Source organism: Tinamus guttatus, unplaced genomic scaffold (genome assembly GCF_059628265.1).
Source record: "Tinamus guttatus ecotype Peru unplaced genomic scaffold, ASM5962826v1 Tinamus_guttatus_pri_ptg000075l, whole genome shotgun sequence".
NCBI classification, from domain to species: Eukaryota; Metazoa; Chordata; class Aves; order Tinamiformes; family Tinamidae; genus Tinamus; species Tinamus guttatus.
The window spans coordinates 1,493,468-1,506,792 of record NW_028288609.1 but is presented as its reverse complement, the minus strand read 5'-3'; the positions used below and the strand labels follow the sequence as shown (position 1 = coordinate 1,506,792).

Genomic DNA, 13,325 nt, shown 5'->3' with positions numbered 1-13,325 from the left:
AGCAGGGATGGACAGGCCTGAGGCTGCGCTGCTCCTTGTGAATCTCCTTGGTTAAAAGCACTACGGCTCCCCGGCTAATAAGCCCAGGGATTTGCTGAAGCCGCTTGAGGTCCCGTTTTCCTGGGAACCCATTTCCACAGCATGAATCACCGAGTGCAATGAACTCAATTAGTTGAGACAGGCAGGAGATAAATCAGGGTCCCATTAGGAAACGTGGAGGTTAATTTATGGTCCTGAGCAGCGCTGGCTGCCTCCCCGCTCCTGCCCAGCGTGCAACCTGCTGCAGAGCGAGCCAAGAGTAGGGTGGGCAGTGCTGTTTCCTCTGAGTGGATGGACAGATGGATGCAGCAGGAGACCTTCACCTTGGGCAGACACCCCAGTGCAGCCACAGAAGTGGCTTCGTGTGCGGGGCATGTTGGTTCATTCACTCCCTTGTTCCTCCATTCATCCCACATAGAGATGACGGAAGGAATCCAAGAAAGTCGGGTTAGTGTTTCCCTTCCAGCAGCCTGAATGTTGAAGCCTTTGCCCTGTCAGGCCCACAAAGGGGGGAGACTGAGACAGCATCCTGCTACCCAATGCATTCAGAAAGGGACCCCAAGGAGGCTGATGCATCTGGATTAGGGTTTGATCCATTAAGGATCCTGTTGGCACTTCAAGCCCAGGCATTCTGGGAGGTGCTGAGAGAGCTCTGCCTCGCAGTGTTGAGGTGATAACTGGTGACTTGGAGCACCTGAACCTGTGAAAACTGGACCTGTGTTTCTCTGAGCGGAGCGTCTGGTGCTGGGATAACACTGCCGTTCCTAGGGAAGAGCTGCTCCATTGGGAAGCAGGATGGAGAAAGGGAAATTCATCTGCTGCCGTCTCTGAACGGAAATCCGGGGAGAGGTTGCAGGAGGTGATCAGAGCTGGGAGCGCAGCCATGTTTTGTGTTGAAATGCAGCAGAGTGACACTTCAGTTTGTAGAAAAGTGCCAGCACGGAGGGACAGACGCTGGGAGCCCAGTTTGATGTCACGGGACTAGAGGGGAGAGACCCTTTGGGACCCTCCTGCTCTCTCAGGTAAGAGGAGTCAGTGAAAGGCAGTGGAATGTCCCCAAGCTGACATTCCCCGAACACAGGGCAGATTTTCTGCTTGGAGCTTGAGCCTCAGGCACGAAGCTCTTGGTGCAACGTGGTTCTCTCCCCAGCTCCCAGTCATGTTGCTGCAAGGAAGCAGCAGAGACGTGTCACTCCTGTGGGTAACCTGTTCCAGGCGGTTTTCCTCCCTGTTCCAGGGCTCATCAGAGGCTGGATCCTAGCCCCTTGCACCTTCCTCCTTTCCGGGGGCAGCTCCAAGGCCTGTTTTCCCTCGGATTTGAGAGCAGTTGCTCAGGCACATGATGCTGTCTATTGTCTGGGAGCGGAGTCGTAAATCTGAGCACGCCTGGAGCCATCCGAGGGGTTGCAGGAAAACAGGAAACCTTGGCAGAAAGCTGCGTGAATGTCTCCCCACACGGAGACAGAGTAACCGAGGAGGCTCCTATGCAGCCATGCTGGTGGGGAGCGAGGGCCTCTCTGCCACAGCAAATTGGGACAGGGATGGGGACCGGTACTGCCAGCTCGGAGATGTTGCAAAACTCTCCATTAGATTCCACTGCTCTCGAGGATCCAGCCAGGTTTGGGCCTGGAAGAGCAGAGCTGCATCCTGTTTTGGGAGGTATTGGGGGGGTAAATGCATCCATGTGGGTGCCGCAGCCTTGGCAAGCAGCCCTGGGCTCTGCTCCTCCCAGAACTGAGGCGCCTTCGGGCGACAGGAGCATCTGTCTGGAAGGGAGTTTTGACCCAGTTTTGCCTGGCTCAGTGCCTGTATCACGCCTGCCCTGGCTGCGGGGCCCAACAGCCCCCCAGGGTCATTCCCCACCTTGCACGAGGACCTGCGGATGCTCCTGGGATGGGGGAGCTTCCCTGCTCCTCCCAGCAGAATCTTGCCATCCAGGCCCCTCTTTTCCCAGCTCCTCGCTTAGGATGGAGAGACTCAACCTCCCTCCTGCCGGAGTAAGGAAAAGGCATTAAAGGAGGATTTCGGTGGGAGGTCGCAGAGGTCTTGGCCTCAGTCTGTAACTGGTGGGGATGGCAAGACCTAATTGAATTAAACGATTTAAGGATTTTCCCATAGCTGCAGGGAAGAGCGGTGGGCTGAGAGCAAGAGAGCCCGGGCTGTGCTGTTGGGATCATTGCTTGAGGTTCTGCGCCCCCCTTGCTGCCTCTCTCCCAAACACCTTCATGGGAAATTAATCCTGCAGCCAAGCAGTAAAAAGATCCTTTTCCTCTTTCTCTCGCTTCCTCCCCTGCAAATTGATCCCATGCGGCCGGGCCGGCTGCTTTGCTCCCCATGCGCCTCCAGAGGGGAAGCGCTTCGACACTGTGTGGGAAAGGCTGGGAAAAGGGATGGAGCCCCTGGGGTCCCTTCCCCAACTCAAGCAGCGCCCAGTTCCCAGACCAGCACCCATCTGTGATGCTTTTCCCCAGCCTTTTTTTTTTTTTTTTCCTTTCTCCTGCAGGAAAAACCTGCTGGCCTCTGTCCTGACAAATCCTGGATTTCCCCAGCCCTGCTCCATGCAGGGCTGAGGTTCCCCCTCTGCTCCTTCCCTAGGGATTTCTGGAGCTGCTACAAGCCTGGCTCCAATGGGTTTCGAAGTCCCCTCCCAGGGCAGCCATTAGCCCAAGGCGGGGGGTCGTTTCATCTCTGTTTTGGAGCTGGGCTTGACATTCCCATGTGCAGCCCTCTCCCTGGATCAGTGACTTCAGTGTCCTGGCTGGTGGCATCCATGCCGCGGAGGGGGTTGTTGCCAAGCCTCAGCACAAAGTCCAGATCCGTGGATTTGGGGTGGATTTGGGGCTGGCAAGGTGCTGTTTTGGGGATCAGAGGAGCTGGGGTGGAGGCTGCAGCATGCGGCCAGGTCCTCATGATGTGACTCTGACCATGAGGCTGCAAAGAGCACCACTGGTCGCAGCAAGCAGGGATCCAAAAGCTGCCAGTTTGTCCCAAGATCTCCCCCTTTCTGCCCGAGCACCTCGGAGGCGCTGAGGAAGTGGCTGCAATGCCTTTCCCAGCATCATCCCTAGGCGGGGACGCACAAGCAGTTTCGTGTGCCCGTGCTTGCCATTAGGTGGCCAGCTGGGAATCGGGGGATCAATGGGAGGCAATTAAAGTGCACGGGCGGATGGAGGAATCGGCAGCCAAAAGGTTTAATCTTGGCAAGATCCTGGGACGGCCACTGGCAGGGAATGAAACTGCTGGGACGAAGCCATGGAGAGGGATACCTGGGGATCATTGGAAATGCATTTGGCAGCAAAGTGGCAGCTCCTCTTAGAGGGTTGAGGAAAAGGGTTGGATGAAATGGGCTGCTTAGCTGGGCTGCTCCCAACATACAACCTCCCACAGCAGCAGCCAGACCCCCTGGATCTGTTCCACCTGGGAGCGAGTATGGAAAAAGAGGGAGAAATGATGCAAATGAGCAAAGAGTTTTGGTCCCCATGCATAAGGTGCAGCTGGAATTGCAGCTCCAGGAACCTGCAGATCCCAAAGGGCTCCGGAGGCTGGCGGCTCCCTCCCAGCTGCCGTGACTCTGGGCAGTGGCATGTGGCTCTTGGGGACAAAAAGGAGCCTGCGGCGTCTGACATCACCGCGCGCTGAAAGGGGGTTCTGGTGCCGGGGCAGCCGCAGTCTCCACAAAGCGGCGGATTGTTCCCACTGCGCCGGGAGCATTCCTGCCTCCGAGGGGGAGCAAGGCGGGCAGGGGCGCTTTCCAGGGAGCTTTGGCAGCCCCAGCCCATGGGAAGGGCCCCTGTGTCTGCGATGCTCTGCATGGGAGGGGGATGCATTTGCCAGTGTCCCCCAGCTTGGTGGGCAGTGAGGGAGGCCATGAGCCGGGGTGACAGACTGCGATGGCAGGAAGGGGATGATGCGGCCAGTGTGGCTCATGCAACGGAGGCTAGAGGGTCACAAGGCCCTGTGCACATGCATGCAAACGCATTCACACGTGTGCACACGCATGTGCACAGAGTTCGGCCAAGAAGCCAGAGGTGCCTCAGCAGCCTTTCCAGCCCTGGATTGATGCAGCCGCCTGGAATTGTGCGGAGATGGCGCAGCCGCTGGGGGTCACGCAGACAAGAACAAGCACCTGGGACTAATTGCACTAAATACATGAGCAATTAAGGCTAGTGCAGCAACACTACAACATCCCAGCCCTCTCCCCGAACCCCCTGCATTCCCATGGGAACAGGTGCCCGTCCGGGCAGTGCTGCGTCCCCGCTGGGGCCAGGGGACCCCCTGGGGACCCCATGTGCGGGATTTAAGCTCCTTTGTGCCTGGGTCCGGCATTGAGGCTGCTCTTTCACTGCTGTAAATCAGCCATCGAGGGCTGCTATTTCAGCACCCGCCCGGGGCCCTTCCGGCTGCGGAAATGCAAAGCTCCAGCCCAGGCAACGGGGAAAACCCACCCTGAAACTACCCCTCAGCATGTGCTGGGGGCTAAGGAGCAATTAAGCTAACGAAGAGGGGAACAAGTATCCTTTCACACGCCACTTGCCCCTGCTGAGGCTGTAAGATGGGCACAGGGAGGTGCAATGGGGATGCAGATCCCTGTTTAGGCGTTGTGCAGTTCCCAGCACCCCAGAGGCTTTGCTTTTGGCTGGGGAAAAGGTGCTGCTGGCTCCTTTTGTGTGTCCCCATGCAGGGATGGGGGCTTTGCCCCCACCCCATCTCTCCAGAGCCCCTTTCCTCACCTGCACATTTAACTCACGGCCAATTTGCTGGGCAGGAAAAAAAAAAGCCTGCAATTAAAGAGTTGATGGCTGCAGTGAGAGAGGGTCAGCGGTTCACGTGCTAATGCAAGCAGATTTGGTTATGATTCATTAAGCCATTAGCTTTCTTTTTAATTGCAGCTCCTCGAGCGGGGCTGGCGTTTCTACTGAGCGACTGGAAAACGGGAGCCGATGAAGACGACCTGCAGGAGGGAGGGTGGCACCAGCAGCCCTGATCCTGCTGAGTCCCCGCACGTTGCCGCAGCCCCCCAGGGAGAAGGGGTCTGCATGAGCAAGAATCCAGCACGGAGAGGCTGCTCTCAGTAAAGAGGAGGGTTCCCAAAGCCCCCCAGCATCAGTGGGTGTTTCCTCCAGTTCCAGAAAGATGGAATTTGGGCCATGGAGCATCCCATGGGTGCTGCATCCCTCGGTGCACGGCAGCAAACTGGGGCTGGGAACACCCAGCTTGACTCTGGGACACCAGTGCCCCACTCTTGGACTCTCCCAAGCCCACCCTGAGGGGGTTACTGCCCCCCCAGACCAGCTGTCCCAGCTCGGGGCTCGTTTGCCCAGGGCAAGTCAGGTGAAGGCACCCGCCTGCGAGACAGGCACAACCTTAAAGGACATTAATTAAACTGCTTTAATGCCCAGTGTGGACACAGCCGAGGAGGCAAACAGCCCTAACTCGATTTCCCTGACTTGCAAATTGTGGCCGTGAAGCTGGCTGAAATCGCATTAAGGCCTTTCCACCCCAAACCGTGTCCTCACAGGGCTTTAATGCAGTTTCACTAATTCGATTCTGATTAACTGGGTTAACACGGGGCGCAGGTGCCTTCGGCTTCGCACTGGAGTTGCAGCCAGGAGCCTTTCCTGGCACAGCCGGTGGCAATTCTGCCACGGAGGGCCTGGCCACTGGATGAGGATGTTCCAGCTCTACCCAGGGATGTGAACTTGGCATGTGAATCACAAACGGGCTTTTTTTTTTTTTTAAAGTTTAGAAAAAAATGATATTTCTGTTGAAAATGCTTCTTCCGCTTGATGTGTTGCAAAACAAGCACTGGCTCAAGTGGCACCTCTTCTGGGAATGCATAATTCATGGGAAGCTAAAGGAAAAAGAGAAGGAGCTTTCCTTGCAAAGCAAAATGGTGGAAACGCTCTCTGCTGCAGGAGTTTCCCATCTGCAAGGTTGGGACCTTTCCGCAGGGATGTTCAGGGATGCTCCTCTGCGCGCCCAAATACCCTCTGGCCTCCCTCCTTTGTCATGTGGCTGCTGGAGCTTGGAATTATTAGGAACAAGAGAGGGGAAAGGGGGTGGTTGGAGAGACCTGGCAGAGCTGCTCTGCAGGAAGTCAAGTTCATGGGCTGTTTTGGGAGCCCTGGGGTGGGGTGTGGAGTTTGGACGCGTTTCCCATGGAGCTTGGGGCTCTGTCTCGCTGCCGGCTGCCATGTGCTGGCCGCTCAATGCTGGCTTTATAGAGGAGTGGCAGGGAAGCGCCGGGGTCAGCGGGTGCAGAGCGCTCCAATTCTCCCATGTTTGCAAATTCCATGCCATAAATTTTTCCTGGGTGCGCTCAGGGCATAGCCAGGCCTCAGGACGCTGAATTTGGGCTGCAGAAAAGGAGGCTTTTTGTTCGCTGCGGCCAGAGCTAGTGCCGGCTGCCGGCCCTGGCCTTGCCACCCCAGGACAAAGAGCCGCTTCTTGCCACGCTCAGGCCCGCAAGGGTTTGTCCCATGCAGGAATGTTGGCTCCAAGGGGCGTCTGGCACTCGCGCACGATGTCCTACAAGCTCATGGGGTCTCGGTCTGGCAGGGAGGAAGGGTTTCCCCATTGCTCTGACTTGATTTGCAGCTCCCCATCCCGGAGTGCCCACCACCATCCTTGGGCTTTGGTTTCATTCCTCGCCAAGGTGGAATCCGGAGGAGAACAATGTAGCCCAAAATGGGCTCCCACATGAGCCTGTGGTGTAGCCAGCACTGTCACAGGGCTGAATTCCCTCATCTCCGCTGCACGCAGGGTTGTGTCACCTGCCACCAGCTCCCGGAGCTGGGAAAGGTCTCAGTGGACGGAGCAGCGCCAGCCACAAAGTGATGCGTCAGGACACGTGGCGTCAGGCCTGGCTGAATCACCCTGGGGACGCTCTCCACACAAAGGGACCATTTTTCACACGAGGGCTCCCAAACCACCACCCTGCGGGTACCATCAGCTGCTGCCATCGGCGTCGGGATCAGTCGCCTGGGGCAGGTGCCTCTCGTGGCATGGGCCCAGCCGGGCTCCTCCATCGGCTCCCACCACCTTCGAGATTCGGGGCAGCTCCCTGGGGGCGGCTGCCTGGGGCTCTGCCTGGGAAGGGGTCTTCTTTCCCCCCTTTTTTCCCCCTGTTCTCCCGGCCAGTGCCGCCGTCAGGAAGGTGCCGCTTCCCCCTAGCGGCAGCTCGCGTCCTCCGGCCGCGTGTCCGCCCGCCGGTGCGGGCCCGGGCAGGAGAGCCTGGCTCCTCCCGCTGGGCGAGAGGCGGTGGCTCAGAGCCAGGTTGTGGCAGGGGGACCCTGGGACCCGCTGCGTCCCCTCTCATACGCGCCACGGCCACGCGCCGGCCCCGGCGTGTGCTCTCCTCACCACACACACCACGACAACAACTCCCAGGGCACCTTGCGCGCAGCGGGAGCGCAGCCACCAATGGAGCGCGGCTTTGTGCCGCGGGCGAGGCGTGGCGCGGCTCGACGGGAATTGTAGGCGGCGCCGCGAGGCTCCCGGGAGCAAGGAGGCGCATGAGAACTACACTCCCCAGAAAGCCACGGGGCGGCGCGGGCCAATGAGGAACGGGCGTCTTGGCGCGCCGCGCAGGCGCGTGAGGCTAGGGGGCCGCAACTTCATGTGGAGGTCAGGGGCGCCGTGGGAGCAGGCTGGGCCGGGAGTGGTGGGTCCTGGGGCCTGGCCCAGGCTGCGGCCTAGCAAGTGTGCGAGGCGCCTCCCCTATGAGGCGCCTGTCCCGGGCAGGGTGAAAGTTTGGAGGCGGAGGGGCCGGGGGTGGGGGTCGGTGCGTAGAGGGGCCTGGAAGAGCTGGAACGGGGGCTCTGGGAGCGGGGGTCGGGCGTGGGAAAAAGCCCCAGGGCGGGCATCGGGGGGATTTTTGTGCGGGGCATGCTCATCCTCAGCTCTGCAGGCACCGCTGCCAATTAATGTATTTTCAATAAGCATATTTTTTCTCTCTCTTTCTCTCTTTTTTTTTCTTTCTTGTTTTTTGTTTGTTTGTTTGTTTGTTGTTTTCCTTTGCAGGAGGGATTCGCTGGAGGGGCTAGAGCTGGACGTGAGCCATGGCTGCGAAGGTGGTCGAGAGCATTGGGAAGTTTGGCCTGGGCTTGGCCGTGGTGGGCGGAGTTGTCAATTCTGCCCTTTACAATGGTGAGCTGGAGAAGGGGGGTGTCCCTGGGTGGCTTTAATGTCCTTCCCATCATTGTCCTTATTGCTCTGTGCCTTTATTATGAATGATGCTGGGGAAAACAAACATGGTCACTGTGCTGGTTATACTGGGCTGGGTGGCCTCTGCGCTGTATAGATGAGAGGATTGCAGAGTCCTTCACTAGAAACTGTTTGTAAGACGCCGTTCTTTAAAGCAGATTTGGAATGGTGGCCAAATTTTCTCTTTTGCTCTGTGGCTACTGGCAATTTATGTAATTTCACTAGTCTCCTCCAGCAAAAGGGCTTAATTACCCCTGATCGACTGTTGATACCTGTCATGGAGAATGTTATGGTGGTGCACAAGTGCAGCAGTGGAACCTTGCTTACATGCTGTTTTATTTTCCAGTTGATGCAGGCCACAGAGCAGTTATCTTTGACCGATTCCGTGGAGTCCAGGACATCGTGGTGGGAGAAGGTACCCACTTCCTCATCCCCTGGGTACAGAAACCGATCATCTTTGACTGTCGATCTCGCCCACGTAACATTCCTGTCATCACTGGCAGCAAAGGTAAATGTCTCAGAGCAGGTGGCCATAAGAGAGCAGCATCGCGTTGAGTATGTGTCTGCTGTAGTGACCTGTGTGACGTTGCCCGCATGCCATTGAATTCTTTGCCTCGCGCAGCAAGGAGAAGGTGCTTAGCTGATAAATCAACCCAGGGCAGAGAGCAGTGCATCCAAATATCTTGTGAGACTGTGTTCTGATTATGTCCTGTGTCTTACTCTGATGTTGGTTTTGATTTCTTTATAGTTGGTGGACAGGGACATGAGAAGACATTTTACCATAGTTGTGAATTTTATGATTTTTAACCTTGCAGAAAATCACTGAGTCAGGGTTTTAACTTCTATATGTGGTGAATCGATGTGTGCTGAATCCATGCTGGCATGGTGTCAGGACTGCTTTTGTCTATCTTTTTAGTTGCCAAACAGATTAAGTGGCCCTTCATTCCCTTCTGTAGGCCTCCCTGTTAATGCAAAAAATCTGTCTAGAGTGGAGCAAGTAATTCCCTGTATCAGAAGCAAACTGAAGCTTAGCTCTTACCTTTAAGAAGGATTTGGGTCCCTGAGTGAAAGAGACAGTAAAAATAACTTCTTTCTGCTGATAAAGAGAAGCCTGAAGGTTTGTTCTTTCTCAGTTAGTTACCACAGGGAGGACAACTTCAGGACCTCTCTTTGTCTCCACAGTTCACCACTAAGCTTGTGCCTCCCTTTCTGTCTCTCTCCAGATCTACAGAACGTGAACATCACGTTGCGTATCTTGTTTAGACCGGTGACTGCCCAGTTACCTCGGATTTTCACAAGTATTGGAGAAGACTATGATGAGCGTGTCCTGCCTTCAATCACAACTGAAATCCTGAAGTCTGTTGTGGTAAGGATGACATGACAGCTGCTAGGCTCCGCCTGTCACCTCGCTTTCCTCCCTTTTGAGCAGTGAGAAACCTGTTAGTGTGTGAAATATCTAGTGCTCCGCCCCCCAGGCTCTAAAACCTTATCTAGAAGAGCTGATGATTGTAGTTACACTGCTTGTTTCTCTGCCATTGTGAGGGCTTGGCTTGCCTGGTTAGCTTTTTCCTTCATTGTGAAAGTCCTGGTTAAGAGACTGTGATTTCCACTACTCTCATTTTCCTAGACTTCAACTTATTTGCTATCTCCATTTTTGGAAGCATCCCCAGGAGACTGCCAAATAATCATCAACTTGAGTCCAGCCAATGTTATATTCCAGTGCTCAGATACAAACATGAGCTGCAGAGGAGGTTTCCCAGGGTATTTTAGTCATTTAGTCTTTCTCTTAGTTCAGATAAACAGGTAGCTTAATGGTTGCTAGCTGTTGGAGATAGATTAAGGCTGGGATTTACAAGTGCAAAAATGTGCAGGATATGAAAAATCTATTGTTTCTGGAAACTTTATTCTCATTTTTTTTTTATCCATCCTAATGTCAGGCTCGCTTTGATGCTGGAGAATTGATCACGCAGAGAGAGCTGGTCTCGAGGCAAGTGAGTGAGGACCTCACAGAGCGAGCAGCAACCTTTGGCCTCATCCTAGATGATGTGTCTTTGGTAAGAGTTTTTCCTTTTCGGTTTTCTTTTTTGAAGTCAGGTAAGAGTAGTATAGAACCAGTGGGTGGCTAAAAGGGGGATGGAGTTTTAGTCACACGGGAGATGTTTGTCTGGAGTTACGCCTTATTTAGTGGCTCACATTGACACGTTGGGTTTTGTCACTGGCCTTCTGTGACCTTCAGAAAGGCCTTGAAGGTTCAGCTGTACCCTCCTCTTGACTGACCTCGCTATTGTAGGTCTCTGTAGTTAAAATAGGGAGGTAGTGCTTTTTGTAGATGATGGATTAGTCTGTAAATTGCTTGAGAGCAGCCCACTGTTCCACAAGCACCCTGACACTCAGGGGAAGTATCTCATCTAAGGAGCTTTAGTGAAAATCTACACCTTGGGTAGAATCCTGCCTATTTCCTACAACTCTGTCTTTTCCTTGACGAGTCTTGTTCCTCTCTTCCCTCTCTACACTCCCCTACAGCTTTGTAAAGTAAATCTTGTTAAATCTGGCTTGTGCATGCACTGCTCTCTCTGGGATTTTCCTCAAAAGCCTGCTTAGAGGAAAGGGAAACAAGCTCTTTCATTTGGCTTCGATCACAGAGGAAGTCTTTGCAGGAAGGTGACTTTGTTTGCACTACATGTGAGCTTGGGCTCTTTGTGGCTGGTGCTTTCTCCTGAACACACTCCTTAAGGAAATTTGCCTTTCCCTGGAACATCCCAGTAGGCTGTAGGTGTCCAAAGAGTCCAGGCTGAGAACACAAGTACTTAATTGAGCCAGAAAGGTTTAGGGTGACTTTGTGGGTTACTGCTGCCCTGCCAGGGAGGGAATGGGCTTCCTCTGCAGGGTGTTCTCCTAAGTTGGAAGGACCACATGGCACATCTCCCAGGTTACCTGTCTGCTGACCTGGAGTTAGGCTTGTGTTGTCTCCCTTTGTTGCATCTGATACTGGTCAAAACGGGATAGGAAAACCCTGCCTGTCCTAGTTCCTGTTGCCCTTCAGTTCTTTTAAGGATACTAGTTCAATTTCCACTCAAGTTCCACTGATACAGGAAGGTTTCCTAGCACATGAGAGCAGTGTGGTTCTTGGCCATGCTGCTAGAAACTGGCAGCGTTATAGACTTCTTTGCTCAATTCCTCCCACAGACCCACCTGACCTTTGGCAAGGAGTTCACAGAGGCAGTTGAAATGAAGCAAGTGGCCCAACAAGAAGCAGAGAGAGCCAGATTCATTGTGGAAAAGGTACCTTGCACTGATGAAAGACTGACTTGGAAACAGTTCCTGTTATCTTCTTCTCAGTCTAGCTAGCAGTGAACATTTCAAATGTTGCTTGGGGTCAAAATAGTGATACAGTGCTCCCTGTATGGCCCTGGCACGTGGTTGTTGGCTAGATAAAGCCTAAATGTATGTGGGTTTGGGGAGGGGGAAGTTGTTTTTAAGGTGAATTTTAAACCTCTTCTCCCTAGTGGGGGGAAAAAAAAAGTCAAATGGAATAAACCTTTAAAATAAAATCACCTACTTTACTCTTGTTAAGTTTCCTACTGGGGAAGGAAAAAAAGGCAATATTGTGGGGAAGTGGGAATTTATTCTTTCCATGTGACAACAGCATCTTCCTTCTCCTGTTTTGTTCTTTTCTCTGTTGCTCATTCCCCTTCTCATTTGTTTGGTGCAGGCCGAGCAGCAGAAGAAGGCAGCTGTCATCTCTGCTGAAGGAGACTCAAAAGCAGCTGAGCTCATTGCCAACTCGTTGGCCACTGCGGGCGATGGCCTGATTGAGCTGCGCAAACTGGAGGCAGCTGAAGACATCGCTTACCAGCTCTCACGGTCCCGCAACGTCACCTACCTGCCCTCCGGACAGTCAGTGCTCCTCCAGCTGCCCCAGTGAATGTGGCTCTGCAGCCATAGCTAGATCACGTCTACCTACAGATCAGCCCATTTGAAAAGAATCATTGCAATTTCCTGATTGGGTAAAAGAGAGGAAATTGAAATCCAGTCCCTTTTGAGTTAATCAAATAAAACTGAACAGTCTTGACAAAAAACCTGCATTCCTCCCATGTATGGTCAGAGCAGTGGCTCCAGTGACCATCCAGCTAGTTTTGAGAATTGCCCTTTTCCAGGCAGTTTGAGCAGCAAGAGCAAAGCTGGGAAGCATTTTCATCTTGTCTTCTGGGATAAACAAGTACCCCAGAGGATTTCCTGGCCTCAGGAGTGCCGAATCAGTCAGGTTTCACAGGGATGCATCAGTGCCTTTTGGCTGCTTGAGCCAGGGTTGTTGGACTTGCATATCCTGCACTAGAACAGGGATGCTCATGGCTTGCTCTTCAGTCGAGCCAGGGTTTCTCCAGCTAAGAGGACATCAGTTAGTGGCTCTGCAGTGCCGTGTGAACCACAGCACTGTTAGCACAAGGCACAAATCGAGCGGATTGTGGCTGGAGGGCAGAGTAGCAGAGATCCCCTTAAGCACTGGATGGAGAAGCTTCTTTCTCTGCAGGAAATAACTTCTCAATCCCATGCTAGGAGAGGGACATCTCCACCTCTTCCCCCCTGCTTTGCTGCACACTGTTGTTTGCTGTTGCTTGCCCTGTTGTGCAACGTTGGTTATTTCACCAACGTCAGTAACTGTGGCAGCTGCTCTATTCCAAATGGTGCCTTGGACAAAGGGGCTGACCCAACGCTCTGCGGCTCAGGCAGTCTGAGGTGGGCTGAATTCTCTGTTACATCAGTACTTTTTATTTAGGGAATCTGAATTGCAAGGAGAAAGTGATGGGTGAGATTGTATAACTAGCCTTCAATAAATGCCATGGTCTGAAGCCTAGTAGTGTGGTTTTTTTGAAGGTTGGATCAGTAGAGCAAGACCTTATGCTTGTGCTAGATTATTTTCGTAAAAGTCATGTAGCACAAACAAACACTCTTGCTTCAAACAACTTAAACCCTGAAATATAATTATTTTAGGCTGAATTCCTCCCTTGCAACAATGTAAGGCCGAGAATACTTTGGCATGAGAGTGCTGGCTTGGTCACTTCACTTCTGAAGTGCTCTTT

At 53.6% G+C, this 13,325-nt stretch overlaps 1 protein-coding gene across 1 annotated transcript; it reads left to right on the top strand.

Moving 5' to 3' along the window:
• Window positions 1-8,056: 8,056 nt before the first annotated feature.
• On the top strand, window positions 8,057-12,323 carry PHB1 (prohibitin 1). The gene is made up of 6 exons (XM_010224005.2): window positions 8,057-8,187; window positions 8,591-8,752; window positions 9,468-9,610; window positions 10,182-10,298; window positions 11,431-11,526; window positions 11,957-12,323. Exons 1-6 carry the CDS (start codon window positions 8,100-8,102, stop codon window positions 12,167-12,169), a joined length of 819 nt encoding a protein of 272 aa, XP_010222307.1. The 5' UTR covers window positions 8,057-8,099; the 3' UTR covers window positions 12,170-12,323.
• The last annotated feature ends 1,002 nt before the right edge of the window (window positions 12,324-13,325 follow it).

Bases quoted from the DNA above. Each gene is read 5' to 3' on its own strand.
- PHB1 (XM_010224005.2), top strand. From the start codon at position 8,100: ATGGCTGCGAAGGTGGTCGAGAGCATTGGGAAGTTTGGCCTGGGCTTG. The intron at 8,753-9,467 runs GTAAATGTCTCA...GTCTCTCTCCAG, and splicing joins TGTCATCACTGGCAGCAAAG to ATCTACAGAACGTGAACATC. The intron at 11,527-11,956 runs GTACCTTGCACT...TGTTTGGTGCAG, and splicing joins CCAGATTCATTGTGGAAAAG to GCCGAGCAGCAGAAGAAGGC.